The 18,924-nt window shown below is 37.5% G+C and overlaps 1 protein-coding gene across 2 annotated transcripts in view; it reads right to left on the reverse strand.

Moving 5' to 3' along the window:
* Positions 1-10,369: 10,369 nt before the first annotated feature.
* LOC306999413 (uncharacterized protein) overlaps positions 10,370-18,924 on the reverse strand; it is a 13,139-nt gene continuing 4,584 nt past the window's right edge. Inside the window, exons 2-3 of one of the 2 annotated variants that reach the window (XM_079614070.1) lie at positions 15,754-15,851; positions 10,370-15,629 (exon numbers count right to left, since the gene is read on the reverse strand). In XM_079614070.1, coding sequence (XP_079470196.1) covers positions 11,815-15,629; positions 15,754-15,847 — 3,909 coding nt within the window. In that variant the 5' untranslated portion in view covers positions 15,848-15,851 and the 3' untranslated portion in view covers positions 10,370-11,814. Of the gene's footprint in view, positions 15,630-15,753; positions 15,879-18,924 lie in introns of those variants that run through there. The other variant, XM_079614071.1, reaches the window with a different exon arrangement.

Consider the following 18,924-nt stretch of genomic DNA (forward strand, 5'->3'; position numbering starts at 1 on the left):
AGAATAGAATAGTATGTGACAGTGTGGTCTGTTTATGATTGTGAATTTGTTAAAGGGTTAGTTCACCCAAAAATGAAAATTATGTCATTAATGACTCACCCTCATGTCGTTCCAAGCCCGTAAGACCTCCGTTCATCTTCGGAACACAGTTTAAGATATTTTAGATTTAGTCCGAGAGCTTTCTGTCCCTCCATTGAAAATGTATGTACGGTATACTGTCCATGTCCAGAAAGGTAATAAAAACATCATCAAAGTAGTCCATGTGACATCAGTGGGTTAGTTCGAAATTTTTGAAGCATCGAAAATACATTTTTGTCCAAAAATAACAAAAACTGCGACTTTATTCAGCATTGTATTCTTTTCCGGGTCTGTTATCAATCTGCGTTCACGACTCCACTGTGTATATATATATATTTACCTCTTGTCTTAGTCTGGTTGATTAAGGATTGCTACATGTAAATAGAGTTAATGGTTCCGGGTGTATTTATTGACACGCTAATTTTAACACATGTGCCTGTAAAATTACCTGCAGATTTATCCTTAATCATGATACAAGAGCACTTTGACCCAAAAGAGCCTTGTCATGACTCAGGACAAAACACATTAAGTATCAAAGTCCTCTTGTATCATGACTTAATGGCCAGTGTTATATTTCCACAAGGAGTATATAAAATGCATGTAAACTAAACAGTTTATGGCAGGTAGTTTATAGACCGCTACAAAATTAAACTTTTTATGCTTCTAGTGTGTTTTCAATTATTTAGTTGGTTATATTACATTTATGATTGTGTTAAAAGCCTAAACATTTGGCTTAAGATAAAAAATAACATAAAAAAAGCATGGGTAAAATTAAATGATTGAAAAATATGTATCTTGTAGATTTCCTGTAGCTCAGTGGTAAGAGCATTGCGTTAAGAACGCAAGATTGTGGGTTCGATCCCAGGGGATTGCACATACCTATGTATAAATGTATAGGATAATGCAATGTAAGTTGCTTTGGATAAAAGCATCTGCCAAATGCATAAAATTAAAAATATGGTGTGGAGACTGAGCAGGGAACTCAAGTTCATTTCAGGCCCAATCCCTGAACCAGGCTTTGATAGATTTGTATACTTGGGATCACTGTCCTGCTGCAAGAGCAGTGATTCAGTAAAGCTTCAGTTTACGCACTAAATGCATCTTTGCCAATATGGCCTGTTAATTCAAAGAATCCTTAATCTAAAGAAATTATGCTGGCCGCACAAGGTCAAGATTTGTACTCCTGCAGCAGCAAAGCATATTATAACAAGACTGACACTCCCTCCTCGTTTGACCCTGGGGCTGGTGTTTCAAGACATGCCGCTGATCCAAGTTCCATTTTGGACACATTATGTTGGGGCATGAAGCAATCCGGGCAGTCTTCCAAATATCAGCTTTCACGTTCAAGAAAGGTCTTCCACTGTTACAACAGGGATTTGCTCCCATTTGGACACAAGAAGATCAGTGAGATCATCAGACACTGATGTTGACCATTGGGGTCTGATTTACATAGAATAGGGTATATGTTGAACATCACATGGTCTCATCGCATCCGCTTGTCAGAGAAAGTTAACAGCAGTATGAACTGACACCGATATCTATGGACTATCTATATCTATGGAAGCACACAAAAGACCAGAACCGGAAGCGATGCAACCTGTTTTACAGAATACGGAAGATAAGTTGCACATAACCCCTATAGAAACAAATGTTTTCAATTGATGTAAAAGTAGCCTATGAACAGTTTAGATATAATAAGACTCTCCTGATGAAGATATGAATCTCATTGGTTTGTGTTTGCATGTGTTTGTGCTATCAGCTCTGTATTTTGGACAGTGTATGTTTTTGCAACACATTGTAAAATCTGAATCATTACCCTGTCACTTCTCACGCACACTTCTGAATCTAGCTTTCTCAAACATTCAAGCTGGAATTCCCAGAGGCGTACACACACACACACACACGTTTGTATTGCTCATAATGCATGTGTGTTTTTCATATATCTAGTGTTAGGCGTGAAGGTTGGTTCAGTTCTTTGGCTCCTGGATATCGTTTACTTACTCTAATGTCATGAATCTGTATCTCTCTCACACACTCTTCAAGATCATCTTTTAAAAATGAGATTTATAATTGAATGTTTTGCATGGGTGACCACCATCATTTGAACAAGATATACACTTCTCAATGCTCATATTGTTCGAGCTGTGGAAGTAATTTGGATAGCTTAGCTCAGATCATTTGGCCTTTGGATAATTTAATGAAAAATGTTTGAGACAGTTTGACTACAAATTGCAGTTTGATTGATTGCAGACGTTGGTGTCTTGGCAAATTATTTGAGCACAGTTTAATTCATTGAGATTTCTTCTGAACTCTATAAAAGACACCTGGGATTACGATGTTTTTCCTCAGGAGACTTTTTTTCTGTTGCTTATCATTGCTGCCTGGCAGATACAATCGAGACAAGTGTTTAAAATATAAAAAACATTTATGCATTCAAAATATATTTTTATACTTTCTTATAGATATTATATTCCTTATAGATATGCCTTAACATTTACTTCTAGTGTCTAAAACAAAGCATGCTGGGAGCTGCTGTAACTAATTCTGCTTAATAAAATCAACTTATCTATTTTACTATATTTTTACAATTAAAATCAAACTGTTGTGCATTAAGTCAAATAAAAAGTGTTAGTTAGCACGCAGGGACATTTAGGTTTTACAGGATGGTGAATGTTCCCAGTCCACTGCTCATCCTTAACTGAAATAAATGTGTTGCACCAGTCTGCTCCACCAAACCTTAGAGATTACATTATTTTACAAATCTCCATGGCACATCTGCACCAGATAATCATCTTTTTAAAAACTGCCACCTGAGAGCCGTTTCACAGCTGACTGCATATCTTCCTCCTCCTGCTGGATTCAAAATGCTCTGAGATTCCCAATGCAATTTGAAAGATAGTGAGAGAAAGATTGAAATTTGGTGACCGGAGATGAATTTGGATGGTGAAGGGACATATATGCAGTCATGCAGCACACACACACACACACACACACACACACACACACACACACACACACTGTTTATCTGGACCGTGGGATTGAAGCCTCTTGGTGGAGAATGCCGTACACCATGATAGATACAGCCTCTATATATCAGTCTGATACATATCGAGTTTCTGCAGGTGGTTTTTTATTGTTATTACATTTTTGGATGACACTTACTGTTACAAACATTTTAAGGGAGAATATGGCATGTAACATCAAAATACTGAACGTGTACTGGAAAACAATCTCACTCAAACCAATCTAATTTAGGTAAAGTGATAATTTATTACAGTGAGAAACGGGAAGAAAAGATTACTCCAAGATACTTATTTACATAAATGTACAACTTGTATACAAATCGTAACCAAGGAAAATGTTCACAAAGGAACGAGATAAAGAGAAAAGAACTAGAAAGTGCCAAATCCGAGAAAGAAACAAAACAAATCTTAATATTTAACAAAAACTATTTCTAATCTGATTAAGTCAATATTTACAAATCCCCAAAATTAAAACAAAACAAAAAGATCTTTAGCGCCAAAGACGCCCTAAATAAACTACTCTTACTACAAACTAAAACAAAGAATGGCTTGTGCCGCTAACCTAGTGTTCTATACACAATTGACAACTCAGTGTGGCACATGTATATCACGTGATATCTCACCTGTTCTTTTCTCTTCACCATTTATTAAGTCTAACAATCCGAACAAAAGAAAAAAGGCGAAATACTCACAGAGAAAAGACGGCCGAATGAGCCTTTATCTACTAAGTTCTCAAAGAACACTACGTTTCTCAAACATGTTTGAGTTCAACACGATCTCATGAAAGTGCGTATCTATACCACAAATGTTATTTCTAGTAGCATTTATACGCCAAAATAAACCCTTGTGTAAGATTAGGGGTGTGGAGTGCCTGTGTATTACCAACGCATTCTCATCCTAGGGCGTCATATACTGACACTTGTGACAAATAGTCTACATCCAACGCACATGGCACCCTTTAGCGTCAATATGACACGCACAGTTATGGTTGGGTTTAGGTCTGGGGTAGGGTTAGGGTTAGACCGCTAGGAGGCGCCTTCTGGCCCATTTCTATCTGCGTCTCATATTGACGCTAAAGGGTGCCATGTGCGTTGGATGTAGACGATTTGTCAAAGCGTCAGTATATGACGCCTTGGGATGAGATCGGGCTGGAATTACACACCATAAAGTGCGTATCATATGATGTTTTATTAACAAAGTTCGGGAGGAGCACGTTCAGATAATTAACGCAAGTGGAGAGCACTCAGCAATCAATGGTAAGAGGTGTGTATATTAGGGGTGTATATACACTCAGCAGTCTCACCTCATCCCATTGACAGTTTAGCAGCATCCCTCCACCACCCCTTCTCCACGCTTCTAGTCCTAAGCACTTACATAGGGGGGGAGTACTCTGGGTTCGGGCCGAACTCCGAGCTCGGAGCCCTCCCCCCGAACAGCACGCCAAATACGCATTAAACTTTACCCCTTCAAATTATATGTAAGTGTGAACTCGTGAAATGCATGCGAAAACTATTTTTGCCGTATAAATTGCACGAGAAATAACATTCGTCGTATAGATACGCACTTTCATGAGATCGGGCTGTTGAGTCATTTCACTCCAAAAAATGTCAAATGTAAAAAGTAGAATTTAGAAAATGAAATGAATGTAGAAATTGAAACCTATTTTAGGGCTATTCAATTTAATGTACCTAGTTTTTTTATGCTGTGACACTATTTTAAGCATATTTTACTCTCTCATTGTAGGTTTTTTTTTTGTATTTCCCATTACTCTTACCAGTACAAAAATACTGTAAGTGTGTGTGTGTGGTAGAAATAGGAATGGGATCATTTTATGTTCCTAATATAAAACATACTTTTTATGCTGATTCTTCTCTTCTCTTATTTGACCCTCGCTTATTTTTCTTTATTCCCCCTCTCATGTTTGCGAGATATTAAATATTTGATGCATTTCAGCAGAGAAAAAGATTTTGTCACATTTTGTAAATGCATGCTTGCAGACACATATCCTATAAAGAGAGACAATATGAAGAGTACAAGAGTGAACAATGTGACTGCACAAGGCATCTGTCTCTTTTCTGGAGATTTTCCAATTTTCTGTTTGGACTAGAAATAAGTTTTTGACTCTGTGAACACCTCAGGAAACACAGCTAACAGGAAGACAGACAACACGTGACCTGAACAAACCAAAATAAATAATCCCTCAAATTCCCAAACAAATATACACATCAAATCTCTCCATTTGGGTTTTTCAATTCATTGAGTTTTACATCCGTTTGTTTTTATTTATTTTGAATTCCATCTCTGACATATCCGGTGGAATTGTTCCTCTCCTCTGAAAAAGCAGCCGCGTTCCGGTCACGTATATTCCTGAAACTCGTTGCCCAAACAGTTACACTTTGTGCTCATTGCTATAAATGATTAATGGTCATTTGACAAAATTAGACCTAAATGTTCATTAGCTTTAACATATATTTACATCAATAAGCCAGATCAACCAGACATTCCCAATGGACTGGGAATTAGCTTCATGACATATTTCCTGCCTGGTTTTCCTGTTGGCATGGTAATGAGTGAGTATATATTGTATGTTTCCTGTGTTTGGTGGTTGTGTTTATTAAACTGAAGTGATTTAGTGGCTGCACATGAATCCACACTTAAAACTTAAAAATCTAATAAGGCAGCATCAAAGGCTTTCACACCTGCCTCATTTAGTTCGGCTGAATCGCACTAGAGCTCGTCGTCCCCCTTGGTGCGGTTCGTTTGGGCAGGTGTGAATGCAGCAATCGCACTCGGGTGCGTACCAAAAAAGTGAGACCTCCTCGAAGAGGTGGTTTCGGTACGCTTTCAAACGAACTTTGGAGCGGTTAGTTTGTGGTGAGAACGTGATTGGACCTTGAACAGACCCAACTGCCAAAGAACTGCGCATTTTTGGACTAAACCAGCTGCCGTAGTCAGCTGCGCTGTGCATTATGGGATGACAAAATGTTTGTTGACAGTTTGCACTTTTAGCATGGCAGCTCGCAGACAAACTTGAGTTGTGAGGAGGTGTGGAGCCTCATAGAAATTTGGTCTGATGACCATATTTTCCCGCACGTTAATTCTGACCAATCGAACTGCAGTTCAAGACATATCTGGCCAACGAGTGATGTGGATGTTGTCACGTGACTGCATTTTGGTTTGTTTCATCAACTCTTCAACTGATTCGGACCAGAGCAATCAGTGTTGTGTGAAAAGGAACCAAAACACCTGAAAAATGCTACAAAGTATAATTTTTCGCCCTTGGTCCGGACCAAATGAACCGAACTACAGATGTGAAAGCACCTGAAACACAGGAGTTTAATGGTAATCCTCTGTCAAAAGCCCATCACATAATGTCAGATCTTTTAACTAATAACTTGCATGTCTGTTTCCATCTGAGTATGCAGTTCTACTTCCTTTTCTCTTGTACCCTAGAGCAAGACACTTTACCCCAGGATGCTTCAAGAAATCTGCCTCTGCAATTTATGAACTAAGCAGTTTTGGATTAAATAAAAATGTCTGTTATAATAGCAAGTAACCAACCATTCACTATTCATGTTATCTGATTTAATAGATTAAATAGTAGCTACTATAAAATAATAGATTCTGACAGAGCAAGTGTATAATGGTTAAGGCCCGTTCACATCAAGGATGATAACGATAAAGATTTAGTTTGAAAAATTGTCCTAAATTTAAAAGATCCGCAGAGTCCACACCATGGAAATAACGATAATGGCACCAAGAAATATCATCGCTGGAATCGCTTCCTCAATTTTTTTCCGCCGGTTGAAAGACAAAAACATTGAAAGCAAATCACAATCCACCCTGCTTTAAAGGTGAACTATGCAGGTGTTTTACCTTAACTGAACAGCTTCGGAGTCATTGGAATGGTTATATTACTTTTTTCGGGTTGAATCGCCTGTGAGCGGAAAAAACACACTTGCAACTTTGGGCTGGCGGGCTGCCGGCCGCAGCGTCAGGAAGTATTGCGTTATATCAGGTCTCGCGATGTAACAAATTGCTTTACGGCAAAAAAATCTGCTAAAATTCTGTCATTATTGCGCTCCCTCACGCTGTTCAACCCCGAATGAAGAAGTCGTTTTAAAGAATGTCCCGTCTGCTTTGATGTCGTTGATCTATTAGCCTCTGGTATCTGAGAGTCGCCAACAAGTTTTTCACCAGTGTTGTCAAATATCTATCCCAAAGCTGCTGGGGAGCTCTACAGAGAAACCTGCAAGCAAAAGCGAGAATACAGCGAAGAAATTCCCGAAACTGCATAGCTCTGCTTTAAAGAGCTCAAGCGTTTAAAGCAGCAGACGCATAAATCCGCAGCGTGTGCTTATAATAAACAGTTTGTTGGATGCCAGTATTGTTCTTGTTTTAGTTATCTTAATTATCGCCCGTTCACACCAACGTTGGAATCTCACTTAAGATAGAGGAATACACTGAAGTACAGTTGAATCCAACACAACTAGATTTTTTTAACAAAAATCCATGGTCACCATTACAATTCTGTAGTGAGTTTTTCATAGCCCTAAGAAATGTACATGGTTCTTCAAAGTAAAAAGCTTTGTCATTTATTTGAATTCCTTTTTTGATGACAAATGTCGCCTTTTTGACTGGACTTTATTTAAATTCTTCTCATGCCATTTGGTAAAAAAACAAACAAATATGAAAATATCAATATAAGTTTAATATGTAATGATTATTTTAAATGGGTTTAAATCTCACTGCTGTGTTTAAAATAGCCTAGATGCACGATCATGTGATCCCAAATGGCAAATTTGCAGTTACCATCGTACCCTCACTAACGTTACTGCAGATGCATAGTTTTGTTGTGCAACAACCCTTTCAGTCACAATTCTACAGAGTTCTTCAAGGGCTCGTAATGCTGTTTGGAATTTTCTAAGTATGTGAACAGGGGCTGGTTTGGATTTCTAGTTTTCTGATAATAGTTTGTCGCCATCTGCCAGTGTGCTTTAGGTAATACATTTCATTGAGGGTGAAAAAGGAGCTCGTACTGTGAGCTTATGAGTCTCCCCCTTTCATAAACATGAATTTAAGAAGAGAGTTAATCAGGGATTATTAAGAGTTAATCAGGGATTGATGCAATGCAGATGTTCTTTCAATGTTCTTCTATAACTGGCTTATTTAAAATTTAGGGAATGGTTTCCCTGGTAAGTGTAGTTACATCTGAGGAAAATAATTTCTATCTTGATCATAACTTAAAGGGTTAGTTCACCCAAAAATGACATTTCTGTCATTAATTACTCACCCTTATGTCGTTACAAACCCGTAAGACATTTTTTCATATTCGGAACACAAATTAAGATATTTTTTTTATAAAATCCGAGAGGTCTCTGATCCCACAGGCAGCAACGTCATTGCGACTTTCAAGGCCCATAAAGGTTGTAAAGACATTGTTATAGTCCATGTGACTACAGTGGTTCAACCTTAATGTTATGAAGCGACGAGAATACTTTTTGTGCGCAAACCCCCCCAAAAATAACAACTTTATTCGACAAATGAATGCTTTTCTTATGGGTTTGGAACGACATGGAGAACGAATTTTTATTTTTGGGTGAACTAACCCTTTAATTGCACTCCATTGTTACATGATTGTTTTTCAGGTAATTCTCCAAGTCTGAAAGGTACAGTTCCAGGGTGCAAAAGCTATCACTAGTCAAGACAACCATGTCCAAGTCATTGCTGGATGAAAGAACAGGGACATCTTTCATGGTGGCCGAGGGCACCTCCTGATTTTGCCGCGTGGTTGTTTTCCTGACACCAATATGACCCTGGGACAACAACTGCCTCAACGGACAATCAACGTTTATGATGCCATCACCAGTCCTTCTGCAGAATCCGCCAAATAAATAAAAAATAAACCCCCTCTGCCAACAAAGTTAAGGTAAGACACTTCAAGTCTTTGCAATGACCATTGTACAGTACCATATAACGGTCCTTGGTCACATTTATTTATTTTAAACTCACAACTTTTAAAAATGTTTTATGCCCCCGGTTTCATAGACAAGGCTTAAGAGTAAGACTAGACCCAGACTAAAATGCATGTTTGAGCTGTTTTAACTGAAAGCAACTTATCTTAAAATATGTCAGTGCCATTGTTTTGTCTCAAGATGCACACCTAATTACTTAAATATCCTAATAGAACTAAGGCTTTATCCTGGCTGTGAAACTAGGCCATGGAGTTTTTGTCTATTGCAAGTTAAGTCAAGTCAGCTGAAGAATTGGCATGTTGTTAACAGTACAATCCACAGAACACATGGTACTTTTGTCCCTCACAGCCTCACTTTCATTCCTGTCAGAAATTAAACATGGCACTACCTTGACTAAGGTCTGTAACAAGAATTAAACAAACTCAAGAGTAAAACATCTGGACACATTTTGATAATAAGAATTGGTGAGAAACTTGAGATGATTTTGTTCATCCAATTCATCAGCTTTTAGTGGCTATGAGGGACAACATGGAAAGGGAGTGAGAGATAGAGGGAGCATTTAAATGGAAAAAGTAACATTTTAGAAAAAGTATCCTATGAACAGCAATGACTGGCGGCTTTGGGTAGCAGTCACTGGCAGGTGTTTTGTAAATAACCCTTCTGATGATTTATGCATTTTAACGAGTGCTTTCCAAAATACACTTTTTATCTGTTGATATGTTATATTTTTAACAAACTGTAAAAAAGGACTTATGCAAGTCGTAATCAAATGTGATTTCTTGAGATCTGTTGAAAACAGTTGTGTTGTGAAGGTGAAGTCAGTCTTTTGAGAGGAATTCGAATTCTGTTCTGGCTGTGTGTGTGTGTTTGTTTTGTGAGGTACACATGTAACTTAACTTATCCTTTTGGTTGTTAGAATAACAGACATCCCAACCTGCACAAAGTAATTAAATTTTTGTTCGGTTCTGATTAATCCGGTTCAGGAGAAGAGATAAAAGCCCGCCCACACTGACAATTGATTGGTTAAGTTACATGCGCTTCGTGAGGCACACTAGCACACACACGCAAGGTCTCTCGCTCCCTCTCTCTGCGGTGCGCGCGCTACGCATGCACGCTTTTGCTCGCTCGCTCTATTTGAACTAATTTGGGATATTTTAACTAATTTGTGGGCATTAGGGAGCCGTTATCAATATGCAGGAGACTCCCGGAACTTCAGGGAGACCTGGGATGTCTGGAATAAGGCAATAAAGGCTGCTTTCAGTGAGAATGTAGGACACATGAGAAATTAAATTTGCTTAGTTTAGTTTTAGTTTATTTCATTTATATAACAGGGACCATACACAGCACAAATGTTGTGCCAGAGTTAGCTAGATAGCTAATTTGCATCTGTAGTCCCTAAGCAATATCACAACTTAAAATATCAAATCACATTTAAAAAAATACAAATCAATGATTGTGAGCAACGTGTTGCTCAGGCAGACGATGAAGAAAAACATGAAGTTTCAAAACAAAGTTTAATAAAAGTCCACAAAGTAATCCACAACAAGTTTAGATCCAGAACATAGGTTTCTAATTTTTACATCCACCCCCAATCCCAATCAAACCATTTTATGTTATGTTACATTATGCTATGTTACATTTTCACTGTTTTCACTGTTTCATTCAAACAGTCTGTTTACAAAGGCAGGGCCTGCCATCTTGTCTTTTTGGGTTGTTGTTTCTGATTGCACTTTAACCCTAAGGGGGAAATCCAGATCAAATGTAAAACAAAATAAAGTTAAAACTGGTTTTAAACAATTTCTTTGTCATCTGCAGATTAATTTTAAGTAGGGGGGGGGGGGACACATTTTTTTGTGAAAAATTCTGGGTATTTGTTTTAGGCCATAGTCTTGCACTATAGCCGTAGCCGTACACTATAGTCTTGGCTGTATAAATGAAATATTATTAATCTTTGTTAAAGCTATAAAAGTGATCTTCTCGTTGTCTTTTGTTATTTGATTAACACTAATGACAGACAGTCATAATTCTTTAAATGGCAATCATTTAGGATATTAAAATCATAAATTGACAATTACTTTTTTTATATATATATAACTACTAATAAAAATAGTTACGATCATTTTAAAATCCATATAGGTAGAATTAATTATCATATAATTGCTGATAACTTTTGAACAGTAGTAAATTGTCAGGGAATTGTGGACATTTCACATGCTGATACATGCAATACAGTATAAGCTCTACCCTAAGAAAAAATCCATAATTCTTAATTTCAAAATGTTATATGCCACTAATACAACTTACTCATAATTTCTTGAAAACATAAAAGAAGTGCTTGGAATCATACATTGTGTTTTTATAGTATTTCATAGTATTTTACAGTATTAAAATGTTTGCATGATTTCGGAAAACTAAACCCCAAAACAAAGATTAATGCTTTTTTCAGAAGCTTTTATCCAAAGTAGCTTAAAGAGCATTTAAGCTAAAACAACAACAACAACAAAAACGACAATTTCATGCATTCTCTGGAGCCATTATTACTGTGTTTCTAGCACTATGCTCTACCACCAAAAGTTGAAAACATGAGCATGAAATGACTCTTAAATACAGTATTCTTGATGTTAAATGATTATTGATTTATAAACTTAAAAGAAGCATTGATGTTTCTTAAGTAACATCATGTTAAGCAAATTAAAAAGTTTCCTAATTCTCTTTGAATTAATTAGTCTTTATTTTGTTTAGGACATCTCCTGTCCCTCAAGGGAAGCACTTTCATCCTTTTGATCGGATGTTTTCTGTTTGCTCTGTGTCTGAAAGGCACTAAAAGCTTGCTTAATTTTCATCATTTTCTGGGCAACAGTTTGCATTCGCTTCTCTCTCTCCTCCATAATGCGGCGCTCTTTTTCAAGCAAATTTTCTCCTTTAGCAATCTTTTCCAGAATAAGATTTTCTTGTTTCATTTTCTCGAGTCCAACAACCCGGTCCTCAAATCCAGGACCTTTCTCTTCTTTCTCAGTTTTGATCAAGATTTCGAGGTATTCGGCTGTGGAGAGAGATTTTGGATTCAATGCAATTTCATCCAGTCGTCTTATGCAATCAGAGGACAGTTTGATCAACTTCCTTAGTTTGTCATGAATTCCATCGAGGTCCTCTTCAAGTGCGTCAAGTATTTGCTTAGAGTCCATAAACTTTCCTTTTGCCTTCATGAAGTTTTCTTTCAGCTCTTTAATAGTTTTTTTCTCTATTTTTGTTTCATACGTCCACATGAAAGATTCCTTAGAATGAGCAGAGTAATGGCAGTTTTCAGGGCAGATAATGCAGTGCCCAGCCTCCATCACAGCACAAGTTTGCACTGAATCTTCTGCAGGGAGGAAACAGTTGGAGTGACATGTGAAGAAGCAGGTGTTGCAATTCATGGTAACACAGTTTACAGGGGATCTGATTGCTTTCATCACCTCTACATCTTGCTCAAAATCCTCATTTTGCTTCATACTGTCACTCTCATTTTCCAAACATTGCTTGAATTTTTTTATCTCACTCATTTTAGAGAGACCTGCAGTTATTTGAGGGGTCAGACTTTTCATGGCTTTCTCAAGGCGCTCTCGTTCCTCCAAGACCTTTATAGTCATCGTCAGATCTTTACTTTCAATGGCCCCCAGTGTCTTGAAAAAAGCCTTCATCTGTTTAAAGGTTTTGTCCCAGACAAGCTTGGTCAGTTTATTATCTTCATCATCACTATTATCTGAATCATTGTCAGAGGTTGTAGGCTCTTCTTCTTTTTTGTCTGCATACACAGCTGAATTGTTGAAACTGAAATGGGTGGGTTGTCCCTTTTTATTCTTTTGACAGGGCAGATCTGCTGCTTTGATGGCTTCTAGAACTGGGATGTTTTTACCATCTGCAAATGTCACTAAAATGATGATGTTCTCTGCAATGTCTTTGCCAAAAATGGACAGAATTGAGTCAAATATGTATTTCTGATTGGCACTCAGGCGGGCAAGAGAGGCCTGGACAACAAAGCAGACGGCATCAATGTGATCGATTCCCAAAGGGTTACAAAGAAAGCTTTTGACCTGCTCTGTAATCAGTTTATCATGTGCGATTCCTCTGGTATCCCCAAATCCGGGTGTATCTACGATTGTCAGGGAATAGGGAACTTGAAAGCCAGGCTGATTGTACAGCTCAAAAGATGAGACATTATATGTCTGACTCTCAGCCTGTGAGCGGTTGGTCACTTCATGGATTAGTTTGAAGCGATATGAATCCTGCCACTTTACACCCAGTATGTAATTGACCATCACATTAACCAGCGTGGTTTTTCCTGCACCCGTTGATCCCAAAAGAAGGATAACTTTGTTTTTCACATCCTCAACCTTTCTTCCGAAGACATACTGATTAAAACTAACAGTCTCTGCCATTTTTTTGTGTAGTGTCAGTGTATGTATTGATGGATTGCCCTTTTTTATTCGTGACGATTGATTCAAGAACAACCCGCTCCCATCCTTATTTGATTGTTTACCCTTAAAACTGGCTAAAAACACAGTTTCAGGGCTGGAGAGACTCTCTCCATCATTTCCACAGTTTGCAAAAACTCGGATTGTGTAATCTGTGTCTTCTTTCAGTCCCTGAAGAGTGCACTCCCTGTTTGTAGATTTCACAGACTTCCATGGCTTTTCACTTTCCTGATCCTTTGTGCATTCTCTGAATTCCAACACATATCCAGTGACCAGAACATCTTCTCCCACAGTTGAAGGAACATCCCAGACTACAGTTGCAGACTCAGATTCTACTCGTTTCACTATTGGTGCTCCAGGAGGAGCACATGGACGAGTCTTGAAAAATGATGTTGTGTCACTAGTCAGACTTACTCCTGGACGACACACCGCCTTACAGTTGAAACAATATTCTTTATGTGGTTGTAACTGCTTGACAGTGACTTGATCAGAAACCCCATCAGTAAACACATCTGTCCATTCAGGGCTCTGCGCAGACTGATATGAAATACAGTACGAGTTCACAGAACTAACACCGTGGTCAGGAGGTTTGATTTGCAGATGTATGCAGTCATGCTCAGCACTCAAGATGACTGGTTTTGGGGGTTTGGAGGGGAGCTCGTACTGTGAGCTTATGAGTCTCCCCCTTTCATAAACATGAATTGAAGAGGCAGGGATGAGTTCATCCGGTATTGATGCAATGCAGAATTCAATGTTCTTTCTTCCTTTATTGGCTTCTTTGAAATCTAGGAAGGCCTGTATGTTTTCCCTGGTCAGTGTAGTTACATTTCCTGAGGAAAACCATTTTTCTGTCTTTTTTGAGGAATTTTGATCATAACTTACTTGCTCTCCATTGTTATGCGATTGCTTTTTCAGGTAATTCTCCAAGTCTGAAAAGTACAGTTCCTTTTCATTTAAGGAGGAAAGTCCAAAGGCTATCACATAGTTATTGGATGCTTTTAAGACAACCTTGTCCAAGTCATTGCTGGATGAAAGAACAGGGACTTCTTTCATGATTTCGAGGTAAGATCTAATGACATTCATCTCTCGCTCTCGCTCATTGAGATACTTGTTTACCAGAGCACCCTGAAACGGGGATCTTTCTTTGTCATTAAGAGCATCAACAAGTTCTTGTTCTTCTTTTCCTCCACCCCTTATGGATGGAAGAAGCCTGCAGAGATGTTTTTGAAAAACTATTTTGTACTCTGAGCAGAGGTCCTTAAATTTTCTGATTTTAGTTTTGATTTCAGGGAATTGAACGGCGACATTCTCCCTCATCAAGTCTTGACATTGAATGTCACAGTTATCCAGTTCATCCATGATCCGTTGGGCACGTCGTACTAGGCTTACACTGATCTCCCTGACTAACTGAGCAGCTGTTGAATCTAGTTTTTTCAGAGGGTAAAGCCACACGGTCATGGGCACAGCATTCTCTCCATGTTCTCCCAACAGTTTTGGCAGCTCTGAGTACACCTTGATTGCGTCTACATAGGAAACTGGATTGTTTTCCAGAGCAAAATCTCCATGAAAAGTGCAGCTGAATTTGTTAATTTTCTCTTTTTCCGACTCACTCATTTTCAAAGATGCTTCACCTTCAACTGATATTAAAGGTATATTTTTGATTTTTGCATGTAGGTCTCCTTGTATCTTTTGTTGATTTTCATTGGATGAAACTTCACTGTCAAAAATAAAGAACGCTTGAGCTCCATACAATAGAGCCGTAACAACATGTGTGGCCGAGCCCTCCTGAAATACATTACTATGCTTTATGTTCCCTGCTCCAAGATGCTCCATAGTTAACTGCTCAAAGCGCGAAATTGACCGATACTGTAAGGTGACTCGAGATTGATGTTTGGACTTCTTCTTGTCATTTAAATAGCTAGCTGAGCCTTTCACACTAACTAATCCACACAGAAAGCTGGCTTCAAGAGATGCAGAAATATTCAAAGCGTCTACTTTGTCTTCACTTGAATCTGAGGCAATGATTTTGAAGTCAGTGTTTGGCTGTGACCGTACATCGATATTCTTCTGCAGCATCTCAGCATCCCAAAGAGTTATTCCTTGGGAAAATTGTATATATTAATAGTTAGTTACCCCAAAGGTAAAGCATAAAATCTAACAAAGTAATAAATTATACCATTTAGATTTGTTTCCTCCCCAGTGTGTTCATGTGGTTTTTATTACCTGGAATGAGGACATCTCTTCGGCAGTCATAAAGCATTCCCAACTGAAAAGGTCGGCCAAGACAAGCCAATTCAATGGTTTCAGAGTCAGACATCTTTCTAGTGAAAAAGTCTTGGATTATAATTTTGTAAATGTTAAATAAAAAGATATACAACACATGAATGAAAAAAAAATATTGCATTAGCAACAAAACAGCATTCATTGGGCCATCCTCAAATAAATTATCTTGAGACAGTGCTGGTATAAAGTTGCTGGAAGCTTTGCTAACTAATGAATATTTTTTCATTCGATTAACTTATTTTTAATTACAAAGATAAAATAAAATATCTATATTGAAATTATAAAATTACATGTAAATTATTTTTTTGTATGAATCGTATCATGAAATCATGATTTTGGTAATCCAACTCCTATACCAACCTGTTCAGAATGTTTTTTTTGTTGCAAACATTTAATCATATAATCTAACAATAATTTTTCCAGTTAATTCATTGTTTATTTGGTTAATCCTTTGGTCAATTTACCAATCTTTAATAACCATAATTAATCTATGTATGAACCTTTAAATAAGACTTTGATGCGTAAACTTTTTACCTGAATAGTCTGACGGCTCATTATCCGATTGCGTGTGTTGCGGCTGCTTGCGTGCAACTTACACGAGAGATGCGATAAAAGCATATCGCAGTCTGGATGCTTACAAATAATTTCTTAGCGGAAAAAAGGGGAACATTTATTCGTACATTGTGGATGACATCTGTCTTGTTTGGTGCAGATGAAGCAAGTCAAACAGTGTCAAAAACCGGGGAGGTTACGAGTGGGCATTTCACTTGCATTGCTGAGTCAGTCTGTATATCTATGCAAATATTCATTTATTTGTACAGCACTATTCAAAATACATACAGTTTCAGAGCAGCTTTACAGAACTTGCATGTATATTACAATGCTAAATGCACGCTAGTAAACTAATTGCTATATGCCATTACTCATTTCAATCGTTTCCAAATGTGTGTTCCTGTGGAACGGTGTGTGAGGGTTTAAATGTCCTATCTGAGCCCTTCATGTGCATGGTCACAAATGAATAGAAGGTGAATGCAATTTAATGCTCGCTGTCTTTATTTTCTAATGCATAAACCTGTATTAGTCATTTAAGAGAAAAGTAGATACGTGCAGATTAATAATTGTACAATTAAGAATAAAACATACAGAATACACTTTTTAGGTCCTTGAAGGTAAAATATGTTCTTTTATGGTTTTCAAGTAGTCACATACAGATTTGCTGTGTGTGTGTGCATACAGATGATACTCGAAAACTTAGAATATGGTGCAAACGTTCATTTATTTCAGTAATTCAACTTAAAAGGTGAAACTAATATTTCTCATTACATGCAAAGTGAGATATTTCAATTCTTTATTTGTTATCATTTTGATGATTATGGCTTACAGCTTATGACAACCCCAAGTTCAAAAATTGGAATATTGTGAAAAGATTCACAATATTATTTACACCTTTTAAGTTTAATTACTGAAATAAATAAACTTTTGCACGATATTCTAATTTTTTCGAGTTTCACCTGTAGTAGTCAACATTAGATGTGGATCAAAAAAGTGAATCAAAGTCATCCTAAGACAAGAACGGATTTGATGAAAGGGTTAGATCATCCACTTCAAATGTTGACTACTGCATATATTTATAAATACATAAACAAAAGAAACATCCTCTCACTTTCAACAGCTTTTATTTCCAGCAAATTTCTTATTATGTGTAAATACTTGTATGAACACAAAATGCTTCAACAACTGAGACAACAACATAAAACACATTTCACAGAATGTTTTTTTTTTTTACAAACAGAAATGTTATGAGTTATGAGTCCCTGAACAGAGCAGGGGTCAATATAATTCCTCCAGTTCTCCAACACATCTGGGGATTCATACGGTGTGTGCAGAATTATTAGGCACGTTGATTTTCTGATCATTTTTTTTTTTTTCAGGCACATTGTACCAATTCCAAACCACATTCATCTTAAAGGGATAGTTCACTTTGAAATGAAATGTTGGTATGTTTTAGCTTACCTGAAGTGCATCCATTCCAAGATGTAGGTGTCTTTGTTTCGGCAGTAGTTTCAATTTTTATATTTTTAGGTCAAACCGTTCTTGTCAGTCAGTCATATAATGCAGGGTTATGGTCACCACCTCAAAGGGCATGCACAGAGAAGTCCAAATTAAACAATTCCCCATCGTAAGTACACAATGATGGCCTAAGACACGAAACGAGCGGTTTGTGTGAGAAAACGAACAGTATTTATATTGTTTTTAACTCTTGTACACATCCACGCCCAAGTGATCTGAGGCCGCGCGCGCTTCCTGGTGTGTGACGTGTGCGTGCGTTCTGGCTTAGTCTGCGGACTAATACATATATGTGATGCGATCTGGGAAAACCCACCACATGGTAAAATTTGACATATTACAGGTTTTGATACCATATTAAAGCTGTTTTCAAGCCCTTTCCAAATCTGTTTTTATTTCTTTTATCGTTTGTCTGTAACACAAGTTATGGTTGTCTGAAGTCGGCTGATCGCTATGATTTTCAGGAACGGAATTTTGAGAAAAACAGATTTAATTAACGGTCACGTCCTGCTAGCCGGACGACTGGCGCTCTTTTTTTTATTGCCTTTTTTCACATTACATATTTTAGTAATGAACATAGATTAGGTATCATTCGAAAACTTATGAACTCAAAATTCATCCTGTGAAAACCGTTTTGAAATTGGACGATTGAGGCAAGCAAGATCTTTTAAGCGAGCAACTCCGTTGTTCTCTTGTGCTCTGCTCCGCATCACACAATAACGTTGGATAAAAATAAATAAATAAAATAAACTTGCGTGCCGTTGTAGTTTACACAGAACTTTATTCTGGTATGTGGTTTATTTTGATAGGTGAACTGTATTTGTAGTGTTAAGAGAAGGAGAGCTGTGCGCGATTTTTTTTTTTTTTTTTTTTTGCACCTCAGCTCCGCCGTTAGTGTTCAAAGAGAAAGACCATCTTTTCAGCTTGCCACTATAAATCGCCATTTTTCTGCACTAAACTATCGAATTTTCCTAATATATATTCAGAGATGATAGACAAGATGTTATAGAATAATAATTTAATGAAAACCCAATTTTGACAAAA

This window comes from Phoxinus phoxinus (assembly GCF_949152265.1).
Source record: "Phoxinus phoxinus genome assembly, chromosome: 5".
NCBI classification, from domain to species: domain Eukaryota; kingdom Metazoa; phylum Chordata; class Actinopteri; order Cypriniformes; family Leuciscidae; genus Phoxinus; species Phoxinus phoxinus.